This window comes from Pangasianodon hypophthalmus, chromosome 17 (assembly GCF_027358585.1).
Source record: "Pangasianodon hypophthalmus isolate fPanHyp1 chromosome 17, fPanHyp1.pri, whole genome shotgun sequence".
Lineage (NCBI taxonomy): Eukaryota > Metazoa > Chordata > Actinopteri > Siluriformes > Pangasiidae > Pangasianodon > Pangasianodon hypophthalmus.
Window position 1 is genome coordinate 13,628,216 of NC_069726.1, and position 18,448 is coordinate 13,646,663.

The 18,448-nt window shown below is 40.0% G+C and overlaps 1 protein-coding gene across 2 annotated transcripts; it reads right to left on the minus strand.

The window, feature by feature from the left end:
* Window positions 1–559: 559 nt before the first annotated feature.
* On the minus strand, window positions 560–17,648 carry jhy (junctional cadherin complex regulator). 2 transcript variants are annotated; one of them, XR_008304484.1, is made up of 9 exons: window positions 15,762–17,648; window positions 12,811–13,468; window positions 8,810–8,914; window positions 7,533–7,948; window positions 7,087–7,369; window positions 4,856–4,942; window positions 4,212–4,346; window positions 3,719–3,787; window positions 2,381–2,487 (listed from the first exon to the last, which is right to left on the minus strand). XR_008304484.1 is itself a non-coding variant. In XM_026941694.3 (8 exons), the coding sequence occupies exons 1-8, from the start codon at window positions 16,094–16,096 to the stop codon at window positions 2,242–2,244; spliced, it is 2,265 nt and encodes a 754-aa protein (XP_026797495.3). In that variant the 5' UTR covers window positions 16,097–17,648; the 3' UTR covers window positions 560–2,241. The 2 variants fall into 2 exon arrangements, 1 of the variants encoding a protein (XP_026797495.3); XM_026941694.3 differs by lacking the exon at window positions 3,719–3,787 and having other exon boundaries at window positions 560–2,487.
* Between the last annotated feature and the right edge of the window lie 800 nt (window positions 17,649–18,448).

Here is an 18,448-nt window from a genome sequence, read left to right on the forward strand (position 1 = left end):
ATTAATAATACGTTTTTGTGTTGAAAATATTTCTCAAATTTCAGAAGCCTAGCTGACACAACTGCTCATTATTACCGCGTTATTAGAAAGCGTTTATTACGACCCTGAAATATTTCACAAATAGTTTACAAAAATAATTCCAAACATAAAATAATGCCAGTGTTTTTTTTTTGTTTGTTTTTTTTTAAAAACAGGTTTTTAAACGAAACGTTTTCGTTTTTTTATTGTTTTGTTTTTTGTTTGTTTGGGTTTTTTTTTTTTTTTTTTTTTAAATTTATTTATTTTTTGGTTATTTACATTAACGAACACAGGAAGCAATATAAAGAGAATCTGAAAACACTTTCCTCTCTCATGAGGTTTTAAAAATTCATTTTATATTTTGCATTTTGCTATCACGCTATTTTTTTGAATAAGTTCACTAAACCATGACCAATTATACACACTTATTTGCGTCTATTCCTCCCCGCACATGCCACTATAAATGCGTATATAAGTGCGTAGTCGCTGTTAAAATCGTCTTGTGTTTTTTTTTTTTGTATTGTTTTGTTTTGTTTGTTTTGTTTTGTTTTGCATCATTACAGGGCAGGTCTCAGACATGAAATTTTTTCGTAGACCAGTTATCTCATTAGTCATCGCGTATAAATCCCCGTGTAAAGAAGTGTACACTACTCTACACTCTAACACCTAGTATATCTAATTAGTGCATTTATTAATTATGAAAAATCAGACTGCTTTGAGAACAGAGAGATATACATAACACAAGTCTCCAAAAAGACACTCTTTACGTCGATCTGGGTCTTCAATTAAATATCTTTAATCATATCCAAACCTTAATTTTGAAAATAAAATTGAAAAAACAGTTTCATCAGTATGAACATCGTGTGCAACAGGACGGACGCTCGCGCTCATTTCAAGGCTTTAATGGGGATGTGTTTTTCTTCTTCTTCTTCTTCTTCATTGAGATGCGTGCACTCTTTTCACCCTTCGAAAAACAATTCGAAATGCCGTTTGGATTGTAAAAATAAATAAATAAGTGTGTAAAAGCTGGCTGCGCGAGCAGGCCGTGCGGAAGGTGATCAATTAAAAGATTAAGCGTTCGATTAGAGCGCCGCTCTCTCTAATAGCGGCCTCATCAGCTCATTTGCAAAGGCCGCGGCGCCGCGCGCACATCAAAGCCCGGGACCAAAAAAAGAGGGGGATGCTAATGCAACCTCCTTCATGAGAGAGAGAGAGAGAGAGAGAGACAGAGGGAGAGAGAGAGAGACTCCTTCAATTAACCGATTTCTATGGCACGAAAGAGAGTGCGTGTGAGAGAGAGAAAGAGAGAGCGCGCGCGCAACGTAAAGAGAGTCGGTCTGGAAAGTCTCATTAATTCAAAAGGCTGTGCGTTTATGAGGCTCGCGCACGGAGGCTTGACGCCGAAAACAACGGAGCATCAAAGCGGACATGATGGGTTAAATAGAGGCTATAATCTAATTAAAATATTACATGCGAGCAAATAGCTCTTTGATAACGATCTAAGGCTTCCATTAAAGGGGTAGGTGCTCGAGATTGTTTTAAGGGGGTGGGAATTATCACTTTAAAAATATAGAAAACAAGTTTACAGGCTCTAATCAGAGGAGGCTTCAAAGTGCCATCTTTGTTTGACCCTCTTTTTTCTCAGTTAGAGAAAAGGGAATGGGTAAAGTGGGAATAATCAGACTAATGGGCAGGAAGTGACTGAAAAATCAGCACAGTGGTGTGATCAGTGCAGCCAGGTGTGTTCATAAAATAACAAGGAATCAAAATGCATGATGCTGTGATCAGCAAAAACAGTGGTTTATGTCCTGTTACACCTTTTTTTAATTAAAAAAAAATACACGTATTATACATTTTTTTGTAATATTTCTATGAACTATAGCAGAAGTTTTACACCATGTAAATATTTAGCCACACAGACTCTCTCATTATTATTACCAATCCACAATTATGCTGATAAAAGATAAGATAAAAATCCAAGGATACAAAAATAAAATAAAAATAAAACCAGACAACTGCACACAATATATTTTATGTCAGATTAAAATGAGTAAGAAAAATAAAATGCAATACATTAGCCAATATATACTGCAGTACATTAACAATATATTGATATTATAAACAGACATAATAGACAACATGCATTCCAATTCAGATATATTTATTTGAACAAGCTGCTTATATGCTTATGAGTTCTACAGATTAGTGCAATGGGCTACCTGTTTAGTGGCTGCTGACGGAGGGTGCAGACGACCTACCGTGGGTGCTTGTAAAGCATGCCACAACCTGTTTCTCCTGCTCATGCCGTTTCCTCAGCATCTCTAAAGTAGATAGCTGGGTGAGATCCACTCCTAACTGGAGATAAGCAGAGTGCTCAAACACTCTCTCACTCTCAGTCTGGTCTTTGGGTGTCTCCTTCAGCTGCTGAGGTGCTTTCGGTTTTGCAATGGTTTTGGCGTATTCCAGGGCCTGATAAGAGACAACGATGCAACAGTAAGAATGTAAAACATTGTTATAGGTAGGGATTTCAATGAAAGGTCAGCAAACCTTGTGTGAAATAAACACCTACAGATAATGGTTGCTGAATTAAATCTTACAGTGTGGGCTAAACGTACACCTGTAACCAGTATGTAAATAAACCTCTTCCAGGTTTATTTGTGTTCATATTTTAGAAACACTGTAAGTGTTCATTCAGTACTGTGGGTGTTCCTGTGTTAAGATTTAAAATAGTGTGAAGCAGGTTTGTAAGAAAGAAATAAAACAGGACATGGACTCTATTATATGAAAATAACTTTATATTGCTATATAATTACATAATTATAGGGCCTACAGGGTGGTGTGATATGGCCTGATGTGAAGCCGAGTTACGGTTACCATTCATTTGGTAGGAAGTGGAAGCTCATTATTTTCCAATAACAGCACACACAGAAGTGTTTCATTCTTCTTATACCACAGCAATTTACCAATGATTACAATTTTAATTTTTTAATAACGGACTCCTCATACTTTCAACCAATTATAGTTCCATGTTGTGGAACATCATGAAACAAGTTAGTTCCTGCTATCACTTACACGCTATAGCAGCTATAAACAGTAATTCCCTCAACAGCCTCACTTTCTTCTCTCCTGAATTAACACGAAAAAAATAACTCAGCTTGTCATGTTTCATGAAACCTAGAAAGCAGGAACACTCTCCCATGAGAGAAAATTTACTAAGCCCAGACACCAGAGACTCATTCCATAAATATAAGTCTCCTTGAAGAAAGCTTCAATACATCAACATTTATATGTTTTTCATTCTTATTCAACAATATGTTTTTGAATCTGTTTATTATTAGGTTTGATTATGTGGAGCATTTGACATACAAGTCCTTGTAAATTTGTAAGTTGTTACTACAGAAGCAATTACGTGTTAGAATGAGTGCATAAAGATAAACCTGTGATCTGTATGACATCAGGCACTATTGTCAGAGCTGCTCTTATGTAAGGAATAACACACAACAGACTGTGCTGTTATATGAAAATCCCCAAAGTACATTATTTTCATATAGCATCACTGTCTGGAATGTGTTATTCTGCTTATACCATGAAGATCTGCCAACAATTACAATGTTTATCTATTAATGAAAATGCATTTTTTAATGCTTTTTATTTAGATTTAATGTTGTGGAATGTCTGAGAGACAAGTTCCTGTTCTCACCTACGTTATAGCTGCGATAAACAGTCATTCCCTCACTTGTAGCTCTCTCTCCCTGTGTATGAGCTGTTACTATAGAAACAAATTAGAACAAGTGCATTAATATTAACCTATGGATGATGTAAACAGCCTGAACTATTTTCCGAGCTGTGCTGTCATACGAAAATAACGCAGGGGTGCCTGACCAATCAGATCAAAATGCTGTGGTATAAAGAAAATTAATCAACACTTTCTGACCAATCAAAATCAAGAATTCAACAGCACTGTGCTCCAATTATTATTACATAATACTGCCATGAATGGTAAGGAAATAAAGAATAGGCATCACAACACAGAACTAGTCTTGAGAATAAATTTTAAAAATTTATTTCTTCACATTATAAATAAAACTGTGAGCTGTAATGGGGAAATAACCAACAAAACTCCCGAGGCATAGACTGGTACACGCTAATGGCTACATGATAGATCTTGTGTTGTGTTTTCAGGCCTCCTTCACCTTGTTCCTGGGAATGTTGTTCTTGTTGTCTCTGCCCACTGGGTTCCTGGTCGGCAGAGAGGGAATCCTACTTATCTTCTTGTTCTGCTCACGGATCACATTTGAATACAGCTTCTGTTGTCTAATTTTCTCAGCCTGACAGCGGAGAGAGAGAGAGCAGCAGATTACAAAAGGGAGGTTTAATTACCTAAGCCGTTTTCTCCCTTAAGGCCCCTCTGCCCCATTGTGTGTGTCTCTCTCGGTGGCCACTTCACAGCAGCAAACAAAACTAAATAAATCTCATCATCTCCCTGGAACCTGTGTCAAACACAAATCATTGCCTGCCTCACAGAAAACCCATCTGAAAATCAGATTCATTGAAGGTTTTACTATTGGTGACAAAAGAAAAACTGGAAAATGACCCACTCTAAGGCCTACACTCATTAGGTTTGTAAATTCCTTTCTGTTCTGTTTGCAATGATGAAAGTCTGTCACATTCATGAGTAGAAGGACAGAGACCTCAAAAGCATGTCATTTCATAGGAAATAGCTGTTCAGCATTAGTTAAACCAACAAGAAGAAATAGGGAATGCATGGTTCAATCCATGTAACTGCAGATCTTCCTGCTGGGGTCTTTCCCAGATGTTATGTTATTACGTCTCCTACCACATCCTCAGCAACAGTGTTGGATGGTCCGAGACCTCCCAGCCTCACATTCCGATTCAAGCTCTTGTAGTCTTTCAGAGTGTATGCCTGAATGGAGAGAACAGATGATAAGTGTCAATACACATTAGAAAGTATTCTAAGAAGCCAGAAACACCTACAACTAACAGAGCTTCAAGCAATATGTTGCATTAATACAATGATAATCTTTAGAGTGATATACTCATTAATCAGTACTCAGAAAAAAAAAAATATTGTGTGTCCATTTCCAGAAGAATAGAAGAAGAAAGTGAAACTAGGACATATTGAAAGAGTAAGCAGTTAATCCGTTATGGATGTCTAAGATGCACTCGAGCAGCAATCCACAAGCTCTTCCAAAGAAAAAGAGGCTAATCAGGCCAGATCAAGCCGGGTCCTTCAGGCTCTAGGGCCTGTCTCGGTTAAGCCATTGGTCATGGACACTGCAGGATGCTTACTTTCTCCACTGATCTGTTCCCCCTGTTTTACAAATTTATCCCATAATCCTATGAGACATGATGGCAGCCATGGTGCGGTGAAGAGAAGAGGCAATCTGTGTTATGGCATAAAGACAACTTAATCCTGAGACGGCATCAAGTGGATGTGTTGCATGACATAACGACCCCTCGCTGATGCTATGTGTGTCTACCACTGATCTGTTTGTTTGGCTGATGTAACAATACTTATTTTGTTATTACAGCAGCGCCAGATGAAAATAGCTACTCCAGCTACCTAGTTTTGTCTTTATATAAATATCCATATGCCGATTCCTCCAGGTGTGTTAAAAACGAAAGCTCAACATTAGTTGTTATGTTGCTGGGTGTTTAACCTGCCTGTAGGTAAATGTAGTTATCTTGGTGTTTCCTGTCTATGTATGAAATGTTGCTCTAGTTACCTGATGTCCTCCTTGGAAATGGAAACCCATTTCTATCCAGTGTTTTTCTTAGACGTAAAAAGCAGCTCTAGATCTTTCATGCTATCTATGCTTGTGAATGGCTGCTCTAGCTACCTTTGCTTGTTTTTGGAGGGCAGAGCTGATCTTCAGCAGACCTCACGCTGACACAGGACAAAGAGACTGTGGTTAAATGCAAATGAGCATCCCAGCAGCACAGCCTGACACATGGCACTTAATCACCTCATCCTTGAATTCAGTTTAGCATCATTACGGTTACCGCCCCTCATATCATCATGTCAAAGCAATTAACAGCATCTTCAATTACGTGTACATTTAACCTACAGATCTACACACAGCCATAATAATCATTACCTCCATCAAGGGGGAGGGGGAGGATTTCACAACATGCATTGACAGCATTTCCAATTTAGTGTATTAAGCAATTAAGACAGATCTGGTCTATTTGGCCTTATCATCAGACTATAAATCCTTGTAACATGTGTTATTCCTTCACCAGCAATCTGATTCTACAATTAAAAGGTAGGAACCCATATGTTGAACAGAACTGGAAACTGAACTAGAAATGTATATGAAACAAAGGAGACTCCATTAGACAAACTCCCACAAATACATTCAGTTACACACATTTACACAGTTTGTCTGGAGACGAGCCAAATGTTCGCATCTCAAAATAGTCATGCATTGTATTCTTTTGTTTTTTTAACCTGTTTCTCTCAATTTAACCTCTTTTTCCCCGCCACACAACAACTAACAATCATGCTTAGTGAAGGCTAGCATGTGTTTCTCTCCAGAAACGTGAAGCCAGCAAATGTATCTTTTTCAAACTGCTGCTCATTGTGTGTCACAGGGCAGCTGAACACAGGTAACTGCCCATTTCCACCCATGACTTACTACCGTTATACTGATTGATAGGGGAGAGAGCAATGCCATTCTTCCCACCCAGTGAGCATGACCAATTTGGAGAGTCCACGCTGAAGAGCCAAAAGTCCAGGTGGTGGAACTGGACCTGATCCAACTCCTCTGATCTTACTCCTAACCCCTAACTCTAACCATAATCCGGTCCATAAGACGGTCTACAACACAGAATAACAAACACACTTATCCAGCCTGAAACAAACTGAGTTGAAATCTTGGCTTATTTAGGTTTCTGTTTGGTTGGTTGGTTGGTTTTGTTTGTTTGCTTGTTTTGTTTTTAAAAGGCTTAATTTTTTTGACCAGACAAACATCCCTACAATGTTGAAATTGTCAAGCGTTCCTTTCAAGAGCTAAATCCATGCCCCATCCCATTTCCCCCACACACCTTATAAGTTGTTTTGGCCTGTATTTGCTTTTTTTTCTCTAGCTGTGCCAGGTACCCCTCTGAGCTGCTCCGGCGTATAGTATTTGTAGCTTCCTCTGGTCTGCCACTGCACAGCTCAGTGTCACTGTTGTTAGACCTGCCTATTGGAGGAAGCACTGGATAGGCTCCACTGTAAGTCTGGAGTGTCTGGGCAGAATCCCTACTTTCCTCCCCATAATGTACCACTAGCTGAGGAGCATTTGAGGTAAAACTTTCTTGAAATGTTGCCCGTGTTGGAGAAATCCTAATTAAAAAAAAAAAAAGAGAGAGAGAGAAATATCGTTGCACCAAGACTGAGGCAATGTAGTATAACCTGAGCTGCTATACATAAAGTGGCTAACAGAAATTGGCTGTCATTTTCATGCTACACAACTAAAGTGAATTAAGAAATAGGACTTAAAACTGACCTGATGGTGTTCTTATTAGTTGCTCGTATGCTATCATGGTCCACAGTACCAGCAGGAGGGAGAGGAAGACATAAAGTATAACTGGGCCCTTTGAAGCGTGAGTTATACTCATCATTTCTGATCCTCCACTGTGGTGAAGGAGGAAGTGCGAGTGTGTAGAGCTGCTTCTGTGGCTCAGGATTGATAAAAGGTTCAGCAAGTCTGGCTGGGGTGTTGAGGTTGATGTTAAGGTTGACAGTTGGAGCTGATGAGAACGAACAATGTGACTCGCTGCCAGAGTCAGACGGGCTGAGGGTCCGGTTTTCAGAGAGAGTCTGCGAGTGCTGTTTCTCCACTAGCTGATTCAGGTGACCTCTGGGTTTGGTTCTGTGGTGGTGAGGCCTTGTTCTGTCCAAGTGCTTACTCCGGTTGTGGGTCTAATTGGGTACAGATTAAGAAAATGCAATTTTACATTCATACTCAAACTGAAGCGTACACCGGTTATTAGTTTGCTTGTGTTATGATACACCAGGCTTGATACGATGCACTTGAAGGGATTATTAACTTGCTTTCCCTAAAGGAAACATGAATAAAATCATTTCAACAAATATGATCAGGATGCTGAGCATATTTATTTCAGACGGAAGATAAAGAATAAGAGTCCACATGACATGAAGACTAATTAAAAATGTTTTGAGGACAGGAGCTGAAACATTCCAACCTATTGTATGGAAACATTTCCTTATAAAACAGCAGCTTTGTGGCTATTGTCATAGCCTGAGGAGGAGCAGGGCATACAGAAGACGATTTTATGCTGTAGGCCTGGCAATGCACAGCGCTCTGCCACACATTATTCGGTGAGGTCTGGGGCTGTGTCGCAGCATGTAATGCCTCTGATTTAGCCAACACCAGCTTTCACCATTCTAATGGGAAAATATTTACTCTCCTCTGCCTGCCAGCATTAGGGGGACCGCTCAAGTGCTCAAAATAATGATGCTTCTCCATTCCCCCTCTCTCTGCAGCACGGGCTCCTTTTCAAGACGTTTCAGAGGCTCCATTGTGCCTGAACAACTCTATCAGAAATTGCGTCCATCACAGGGAAAATGAAATCCCGGGTGACAGTGCGCCCACTGTGCAGACATTTTCATCTTGAGAGGAAGCCCTTGCTGACAGTTATGCATTAGGGCAATGGATTGTGCCAAGCAGCCCTACCTACATCCACAGAGGGAGACGGAGGGAATGAGAGAAAAAGAGAGACAGATGAAATCAATAAAGTGAACAGGAGTGAAGGGTCCTACCTTCAGTTTTTGAGTTTTTTGTATCCACATCAGCTCCAGGTTGAGGGCATTGTCTGGGCTTTCTGGGCTGTCAGTGCTCGCAGCGTCCTCAGCCAACTGTAGCAGCTGGAAAGGGGGAAAAGAGTGGGAGTACGAGAAAGAGAGAGAAGGAAAACAGAGGGAACAGAGAGCGAAGAAAAAAAAGGCAAATAAAGATGAATGGTAAATCTATGCAGAATGATGCATGCCGGAGATGCCGGGGATACAAAATTACAGACTGTGAAGCCCATTAAACAACATTTGTGATTTTTTTCCAGTTAACATTAACTCTAAAGGAAATACAATTATCCATAAAAGTGCTTCTCTGTAAAGTCTATTTACATGTAAACAAAATTCCATCCAACATCCTTAAATAAAATCATAAGCTGTATTTTACTCTAAACTACCTAAGCTTCTAAACTGTTTGAACTACTTAAGCACAATTCTCTCATATGTGTCTCTGGCACGTTTTGGAAGCCTATTGATCCCCTTTACCACAGTCCTTTCAGAGCAGTTTGAGGATAATTACATCAATTCACTCTCTTCATTTTTTTAATGCACCCATTCAGCGAGAGCATATTTGCCGCTAATACTGTAATGAAAATCATTTAGTAAACTTGGAGTCACTTTGGCTTCTGAGGACAATCCGGCCTGATCGATGCTATTGACGGCTTGAAGAGTCCCCGAATGAATGTGGCTAATTCTGAAAGCGCAAATAGAGGAAGGTCGAAAAGAAGCATGCTGCAGTGAGTGGATTGAGTTGTAACATATCCATCAATAAACAGGCAGCCATGCTGGCTTATCTGTTCACTGAAAGGCCAGAACGCAAAGAGCTGAATCTCAACACTGCACACAAGAGCCACCATTTACAAGAGCAGCGTTTGAGCAGACAATTCACAAGCTATTGCAAAAAGCATACTGACAGCTCTGAAATGTCTGAAACGACGAGACGCAAAGCCTTAAATATCAGTCAGTTTCTTTTAATATGATGGTCTTCATAATGAAGGAGTGGTCTAAAACAGAAGGTGTTAATGATAACATTACACAGTCACAGAGCCAGCAGGGTTTTCTGTTTGATTGTCTGCAAATAGTGTATATACTATATATGGTGCACTACTGCCATTGTGCAGTAACAGGTGCATGTGTGTGTGTGTGTGTGTGTGTGTGTGTGTGTGTGTGGCAGACATCACAGACCTGCACTTCATGGCCTCCCCGAGGTAGCAGGCCACAGCCTCTGCCCGAGCTACTGCCACTGCCTTTTGTCCACCATTTTAATAATCTCAATCAAATTGAGAAAATGATCAAACAAAATTGCATTTTGAGCTTCATAAGCTGTGTAATATCTATTCTGTTAAATTGGGGGTCCATAATTGCCTCTTGGCGAGAGATGAGGCAACAACAAAGTCAGGCGATCTGAGCTTGCCATTTTCCTCAAGACTGAGAAACACAGCTTTTGCAATGAGGACTTCAAAGGCTTGCAGTTCTTGAATTGCATTTGGTTGCTATTGTGGCCGCCCAGGCAATCTTGATTAGGTGTTTACACTGAGGCAGGGTGTACAGTGGCAGAGAGCCGCGGAGCCACAGTCTAGAGCTATTAAGAGATTGTACATTATGTTCCTGGCTTTGAAGTGAGGGTCTGGGAGATGACGAGGGACTCTGGCTGAGTGCAATGGCAGAAGATTGCTCTGCTACTTCTGTCTTTATCAAAGGAGCCTCTGCGCGGCCTCAGGCTTTGCTCTACCACTCGCCAACACAAAGTTGGCACATTATGAGATTGTGTACGTTTAATAACATGGCTAATTGTCAGCAGTAAGCAGCCCATTAAAGAGAAAATTGTGGCTTTTAAAAATGAACCAAAAACATATGCAGCTGGGGCCAAATAATGAAGCGGAAACTGATGTGATTTAATAGGAGCCTTTATCTTCCTTTGAAGAAAAAAAGAAATAAATAAAAAGCACAGTCAAGGGCAAATATCAGAATATAAGATCAGATAGATGGGCACATGATAAATCTGCAGGATATGGTCTTGTGAGCTTTCTTTTACATCATAAAAAGACAAATAAGAATAAACAAACAAAATCCGGGCCTTGCTTTTGGAAAGATAAGAACAATCTTTTATATTGTAATTTTATATTGTGCAGGTCAATCTTTATTAGAGGTTTGGATGGTAAGATAAATAAAGTAGTTTTAGATCATCATAACCTCTTTCCAGAGTACAGATCTTACCTGAAAGACTTGGGACTGTGGAAGTACAATCAGCACAGCATTTAGGGAGGAAAACCTTCGCTCTGTTTACCATGTCACAATGCTAACAGCTCTTCAGTATGCTAATGCAGCTGACATGAGAGATTAAGGTGGGTATGGGCTCAGATGGGCCAGGAAAGGCCTGAAATGTTGCAAATCCTCATGTAGTGCAGCCCACAGACAGGCCGAGGCTGCCAATTACACGGCAGGGCCAGGTGCACTGATAGCTAAGAGCCTATTGGTAACCATGCCTCTCTGATGTTCTTAATAGCTACTGTTGTGCAGATCAACTCATAATAGGCACTACATAGCCAGACATGCTTCCTATTCCCTTTTCTGCTCCCCGTGTCTGCCAAATTAATTTCTGAGCTACAGCTAGATTAGGCTGCTTATTCCCTTTCACAGTGAGACCACAACAATAGCGAGGTCACTTGTACATTCAGATTTAAAAAAAAAAAAAACAGCAACGATACAGGTCAGGTCATATCAAATATGGCACACTTGTTGAGCGGAAACAATGTAGACATCTGCTTTACAATGGATTTAAAAAAAGGTGATTGTGAATCAAAAGGTCTCTCAAAAAAAGTATAAAAACATTCACAATGCTATTAATGATTAAACATTGAGGTCAACTGTTTTATGCCTTTCATGTACACGCCATTTTCATGTACACGCCACTTTCGTGTACACGTACATTTTATGTACGCCATATGCACTCACACAAGTTCTTTTGCAAACGTGTGACCTTCATGTAGTAGCACAGAATGGGTTTCTCCTAGTGCAGGTGCTCAGAAACCTATTATTCAGTGATTCATCTTCAGTAACTGCTTTATCCTGGTCAGGGTCATGGTGTATGCGGAGCATTTCCGTGAAACACTGGGCGCAAGTTGGAAGAATTCACCCCAGATGGGACGCCAGTCCATCGTACGGCATCAGACGCACAGACATTTACACACTCATTCACATGTAAGGGCAATTTAAAGTCACCAGTGCATCGACTGGCATGTTTTTGAACAGTGGGACGAAACCCAACCCATGGCAACCCTGTTATATGTATTCTAATACACATAGCCATATAATAAAAAAGGCAACAAAATGGGATTTAAGCAATCCTATCTGTGGTCTTTCAGGTCAGAATGGAGAAGGAAAACAGAAGGCAAACACAGAAGGAGGTTGGCTGAGGAGAATGAGAAGTGCTGTGTTATTGCAACCCCTAGTGGTTCACTGAACACATAACACAAAAACACTGGCCAGCGATGGACTTGTTTCATCAGCCATTCCAGTTTCATTAAACACAAGTACACATACAGTCTGTTTACTATTAAACATACCTAAAACTGACCAGAAATAGATCTATAGATGTCACAGTTTCTCAAACTTTTTGAAGCCAGGGATCCCTGTAACTGTAAAATAAATTTCCCAACAGCGCAGACTGATTTTAAATAATAGACACATACTGTAATGTGTACAGTAATAGTGATATATTTATTGGATCCCCAGAGTTTTTTTATTCTTGAACTTTCCAATCACAGAACATATTAGGTCCATTATTTATAGGCTCTTTGAGATTTGGATTAAACCCAATTCAATTCAATTCAAGCAACCAGTCAAAAAAGCCAGTAACTATAATTCAGTAATAATAATAATAGTAATTTGATAATGGTGAATTGTGATTTCCTGTAACTTTTTTTTAATCACTGATCCTAATGCTTCACAGACAAGCACCAATAAACACTTACCTGATATGCATCGTCTTGTTTTTCTCCTCTTTGCTTATATGCCTTCAGATATGACCCTTGTTTATGACTGTTCATACCCAGAGTTGCTTTATTACGCTCCACTATGTCCTCTCTCAGCTTGGTTGTTCTGACTATTTGGGAGTGTCTCCTCTGCATGGCTACTATGTTAAGCTTGTCTATGTTTTGTTCCTGAGCAATGCTTTGATTCTCTCCATCATGCTGCCTCTGACTTTGTGCCTGCTGCTTCTGTCGTGGAGCAGAAAAGGGCAGGATTCCAGCACCACTTCGCTCTTGATTAATTCTGTGCTTAACCTTCATGGTTTTATCTGAATTTGAATGTGGCATGCTCTCTAAGGACGCAGATGAGCTTTGCGGTACTGACAGCACAGTGTCTTGGTCTTCTGGTGGATGTAGGTGAAAGGACGACAGCAGTGGTTTGGGGTGAACAGTGTCCATCTCAGATGAAACAGGACTATGGACTACTAAATATTCATGTCTTTCCCTTGGAGACACATGTCCTGCGTGTCTCAGAGTGTCTCCAGGATCCTCGCTGGAGTCGAAGGAGAAGTTTGTGTGGAGAAACTCAGACCTTTCCAGCTTCTTTCTCCAGTCTGGATCATAGCGCAAGTCAGCAAATTCATCCCAAGGAGGCGTCTGTCTGGAATTATGGAGAAATACTGTTTATAATCATTAAAGAGACATCATATGTAACTTAAATCCAGGAGAGAGATTAGTAGGCCAAGAGCCATTAAAGCAGGCTGAAATAAATATGCAAATATGAGTGAAAAGGTCTGGGACATCCTACAAGATATGCTTCCCATTTCTTTTGCTTCATCCTTGTGTTATCCTCAGCTTAGCCCCTAATCACTAAGGGTCTAGAGCCCACAATTGCACCATAGTTTTGGAAATGGCAGATTCAAGGGTATAAAATAGGTTGAAATTGCTACCTAATGTGCTCCTTGCATCACCGGATGAAAAGATCTCATTAAAATAATTAGAAGAGTGCCTCTTTGTTGCACAGCTCTGAATGCTACAAGATGCTCTTCACGTCTCATGATGCCAAATACTGCGCTGGCGAGGCGCACGGCTCTTCAGCCAACGAGGGCAAGGGGGCAGCGAATGACTCAGTAATGACTCCCTGAAATGAGCTTGAGAATGCAGTGTGGGCTCACAGCTGTGGAGGCTCCTTAACATACGAAAACCCACTCAAAGCTTTTCGAGTTACTAAAAAAAAAAACTAGTCGCAGCCGAAACACTGCTCTTTGCTTCTTTCAAACAGCGATACGGGTTCCTACTTCCCAAACACAGGAATCTCCAATCACAGCAAATACAGTGTAATACACCGGCAATGTGATCTTTTATTTGAATGAGGATGTGGGTACAAAGTAAGGTTAAAAATATAAGGCCACTACCAAGAACTATATATAATTATATTTATATTCAATCAGTTACAAACGGAAAAAAAGTACACATTTGTAAAACCTCGCAAAAGAATGGCAATGTTATGGTATAGAGGATGTACTAACAGTCGTTATCAGGTAAGATACAAAAATGAACACTGTGTTAGGTAAAAACATAAAACATATAAAACAAATGGTGTTCAACCAGAATATATTTTTCTCCAGGAAAAGCTGCTTATCTGCCTCAGTTTTTCAACAATACATTATTGTTTAATGGTTGGTTGGGAATGATTTTCTGAGTAATATTTTCTATTAGCTTTTGATCCATTAAATAAATTTAATAATGAAATAAAAACAACCTACTTGGTAGTGGACTCTGACTTTTCAACCATACTGTATCTTTTCAGGATTAATGTTAATTATGCCATTTGAGAATATAAAAATACAATATTTTGTATATAAAGAACTAAATGAATTCAATAACATGTGACTATCATTCAGACTATGTGAGTGTGCAGTGCCTCTTCATAGACCAAGATTAGAAAGGTGCATGGTGCCCTGCAATGGACTGGCATCCCATCCAGGGTGTATTTCCACTTGTGCCCAGTGTTCTGCAGATCCACCATGACCCTGGCCAGGATAAAACGGTTACTGAAGATGAATGAATAAATGAAAAAATAATCTCATTCTGTTTAAGCTGAAGGTGAAGGAGTTGAGACAGATGCTGCGATGAACACTTCAGATTCCAGCATCTGTGCTTCTGTTGCACACAAAGGCTTCCTATTTAAAGCCCAACAAAGCATCTGCTTTTTTTAATGGACTTCAAAATGAGGCCTTATTGTGATAACCTTCTGCAGTATAAAAATCTAATTTCCTTTAAATGAGGGTAGTTATATGGAAAGTGCCAAAATTAGAGGTCTTTCAAATAAATTAGAATGCATGTACTCTAACATCATTTTCAAAGACTGCCATTATCTATTAGGCAAGTGAATACAAGCTGTTAATCATTTCCATTATGTTTCCCAGGCCGCACTTCAATAAAAAGGTCTCATCATTTCGGGAATGATCTAGGGGTGTCAGGTATTGTGATTGTTTACTCAGTCTGTTTCAGAGAGCCTAATTACTCACATCCATTAATGATGGCACAATAAAGTGCATTATACTCAACAGGGCATTCATGTTGATGTAGAATCTCAGATAATGACATGAATATTTAGGATTTAGGCTGTCCAGTGTTGTCATTAACCCTTTCACATCTTCTCATAATGTAAAACAAAAGCAGTGTTAATAAGACCGAAAAACAGAGGCAAACAAAGTCCATCCAGGGGCTTTTGGATTTGAAGCTCCCGAGGCTTCTTTATACCAGTGAGCTAAGAATGAATCAGAATAAGCTTCCTAACAGACATCTAGGGCACAAAATAGGGTGTTAGTTTAAAATACAAGATATGAATCATAAGGTGTTAGATGTCATACATATGGCTAAAATAAATGACAGTGGCTACAAGGCACTACACAGATTATGTACAGTATCCTTTAGATTAGGTAGGCTACCTTGAAAACTTGGTGTTTTGGCCTCCATGTGTTTCAGTGATATCAGGTTGTGGATCATAGCCCTCTTTATGCTCAGATCTCTCGATGTTGGGAGAGATGGCATTATAAGAGGAAGTGTTGTCACCAACACCCTCCAGTATGCGCTTCTGAAGCTCTCTCTGGTAAGCTTTTTCCTGCACCAAGCTCTCAGTGTCTGATTCTAAGGAGTCCCAAAGATCATGGGCTGCATCTTCATGGCTTGGTCTGGCGTCATGGGCCTGATCAGGCTTCATGTTTCTCTTCTTACTGTCATTAGACCTGTATAAAGCTCCATGGTCTGTGCTGCTGGTGTCCATTGCAGAAGATGTACTGCGTCAGCACTCACAATTTACAACACTGTCTTAACGAAGGGTTTGTGCTCCATTTAACCCCATCACCAAACTACATCACTGACTTCTGTTAAAATGGCGTTAGGCAGAGACGCTTACAAACGAGCTAGTAAATTATTTAGCCAAGTTAACGCTAGCTAAGTAGCCTAGTTAGCTACCTACAGAGGCTAGTTTGAATTTTGCCTTATATATCGTTAGTCAGCTAATTGAGACACAGATATGTTTTGTCATAATCTACAAACCCATTTCAGTTATAATGTATTAATTATATTAAAACACTATCATAAATACCTAACAGCTACTTAGTAACGTAAATACATTGAGCCGTTCCAAGGGTTTCTCACCCACTTTGGCCGTGCCTGTGACCGTTGCCATGGTGACACAGACGCGAAGATATCTTGCACATGCGCACTAGGAACGGGTGGCTTGAGCTTGAATTTTCAATAGGAATAGTGTGTAGGCTCATTTATTTTTTTAATCATCCGCGCGCGTGCTTGCGCGCGCGCACACACACACACACACACACACACACTCAGGTGCCTTAACTGGGATTTTCTGTCATGAATCTAAACAAAATAGCCCATCATATTAAAGTGAAATCAGTATATTGATTGATATTCACTAATCAATATATTTACAAATAAAAACGTGAAGGTTCACCTCCATTGCTTTGGACCCCTTAAATTAGTTGTGGTTAGTTTTGCATTAGTTTTGGTTAGTTTTGCATTAGTGCTGGTTAGGTTTGCATTAGTTTTGGTTAGTTCTGCATTAGTTTTGGTTAGTTTTGCATTAGTGCTGGTTAGGTTTGCATTAGTTTTGGTTAGTTTTGCATTAGTGCTGGTTAGGTTTGCATTAGTTTTGGTTAGTTCTGCATTAGTTTTGGTTAGTTCTAAATTAGTTCAGTTACCATCAAATGTCACATCCTTAGTTTGCAAAGAATGTGTCACATGATCACAATGTAAATACACCTATTTCCAAAAGGCCCCAGAATTTGTTAGAGAACATACCCAAACAAACAGCATCGTGAAGACCAAGGAGCTATCAAAACAAATCCAGGACAAAGTTCTTGACAAGTATCAATCTATGTTTGGTTATAAAAAATAGCACAGTTTTATGCCAGATGCCCTTCCTGATGCACCCCTCCCCAATTTTATCCGGGCTTGGGATGGGCACTGGGAGTGCACTGTCATGTGCATCTCCAGTGGCTGGGGCTGGTTCCCTGGCCAGGAATCGAACCCGAGCCACAGAGGTCAGAGCGCAGAGGCCTAACTGCTAGTCCTCCAGGTACCCCCACAGAGCACCATTAAATCTGTTAAAAAAAACAGGAGGTCTCTCACCAAAGGTTAGTGACTGAGTAAGGAGGCATTGGTCAAAGAAGCAACCAAGAGGCTATGGGTAACTCTAAGGAGCTGGAGAGAACCACAGCTCAAATGGGAGAAGCTGTTCACATGACAACCATACCCAGGAGCTTTATGAAAGTGTGGCAAGCTATATCAAATATCATTTGGAATTTGCCAAAATGCATGTTGAACAATCAGCAAACACATTAAAAAAGGTTCCCTGCTTTTTTTTTTAGCCTTGGCACTAAGCACTACACTTGGCAGAAATACAACACTGCTCATCACCCTGAGAGCACCATCTCCACAGCCTTGGTGATAGCATCATATTGTGGGTATGCTTTTCATTTAGTGCCTCATATCCAAGAATCTGAATGCGTTACAGTGGATCAGTTACAGCTCAGACCTCAGTCCAATAAAGAATCTGTGGCAAGACTTGAAAATAGCTGTTCACCAACAGTCTCCATCCAATCAGACAGAGCTTGAGCAATTTTGACAAAAAGAACGAGCAAAAAAATTAGGATCCAGATGTGCAAAGCTGATAGAGATATATTCCAGAAGACTTGGAGCTGTAATTGCAGCCAAAAGTGTACCAAATATTGTCCCAAAGGGGTTAATACTTTATGCAACTAACAAATGTCTGTTTAAATTCCAGGCTCTAACACTACAAAATGTAGTGGTTGAGCGTATTTAATTAACCCATATCTTAAGACTTCCGACCCTTGAGTACCTGACAATGCGTTGTTTATTCTGGATTATATCTGCAATTAAACAGGACCCAAACAGAGAACAGTCTCTAATTATTTATTGTTTTCACCTGTGAGTCTTGATGTCCATATTTCAAATTCTCAGAGCCAAAATGTTTGTGATTTTCCTCTTATCCCCTGAGCTCAGGATCAAATTGGGGACCCTGATAATGCTATCCACTGTCCCGCCATCCCGCCATACCATCCAGGTAAATATCTAAATAGCTAAATAAAGT

Excerpts from the sequence above, each read along its gene's own strand:
- jhy (XM_026941694.3), bottom strand. The coding sequence starts at position 16,096 with ATGGACACCAGCAGCACAGACCATGGAGCTTTATACAGGTCTAATGAC. Across the intron at positions 7,949-8,809 it reads AAAAAACTCAAAAACTGAAG|ACCCACAACCGGAGTAAGCA; the intron begins GTAGGACCCTTC and ends GTACCCAATTAG. Across the intron at positions 2,488-4,211 it reads ACAACATTCCCAGGAACAAG|GCCCTGGAATACGCCAAAAC; the intron begins GTGAAGGAGGCC and ends GTCTCTTATCAG.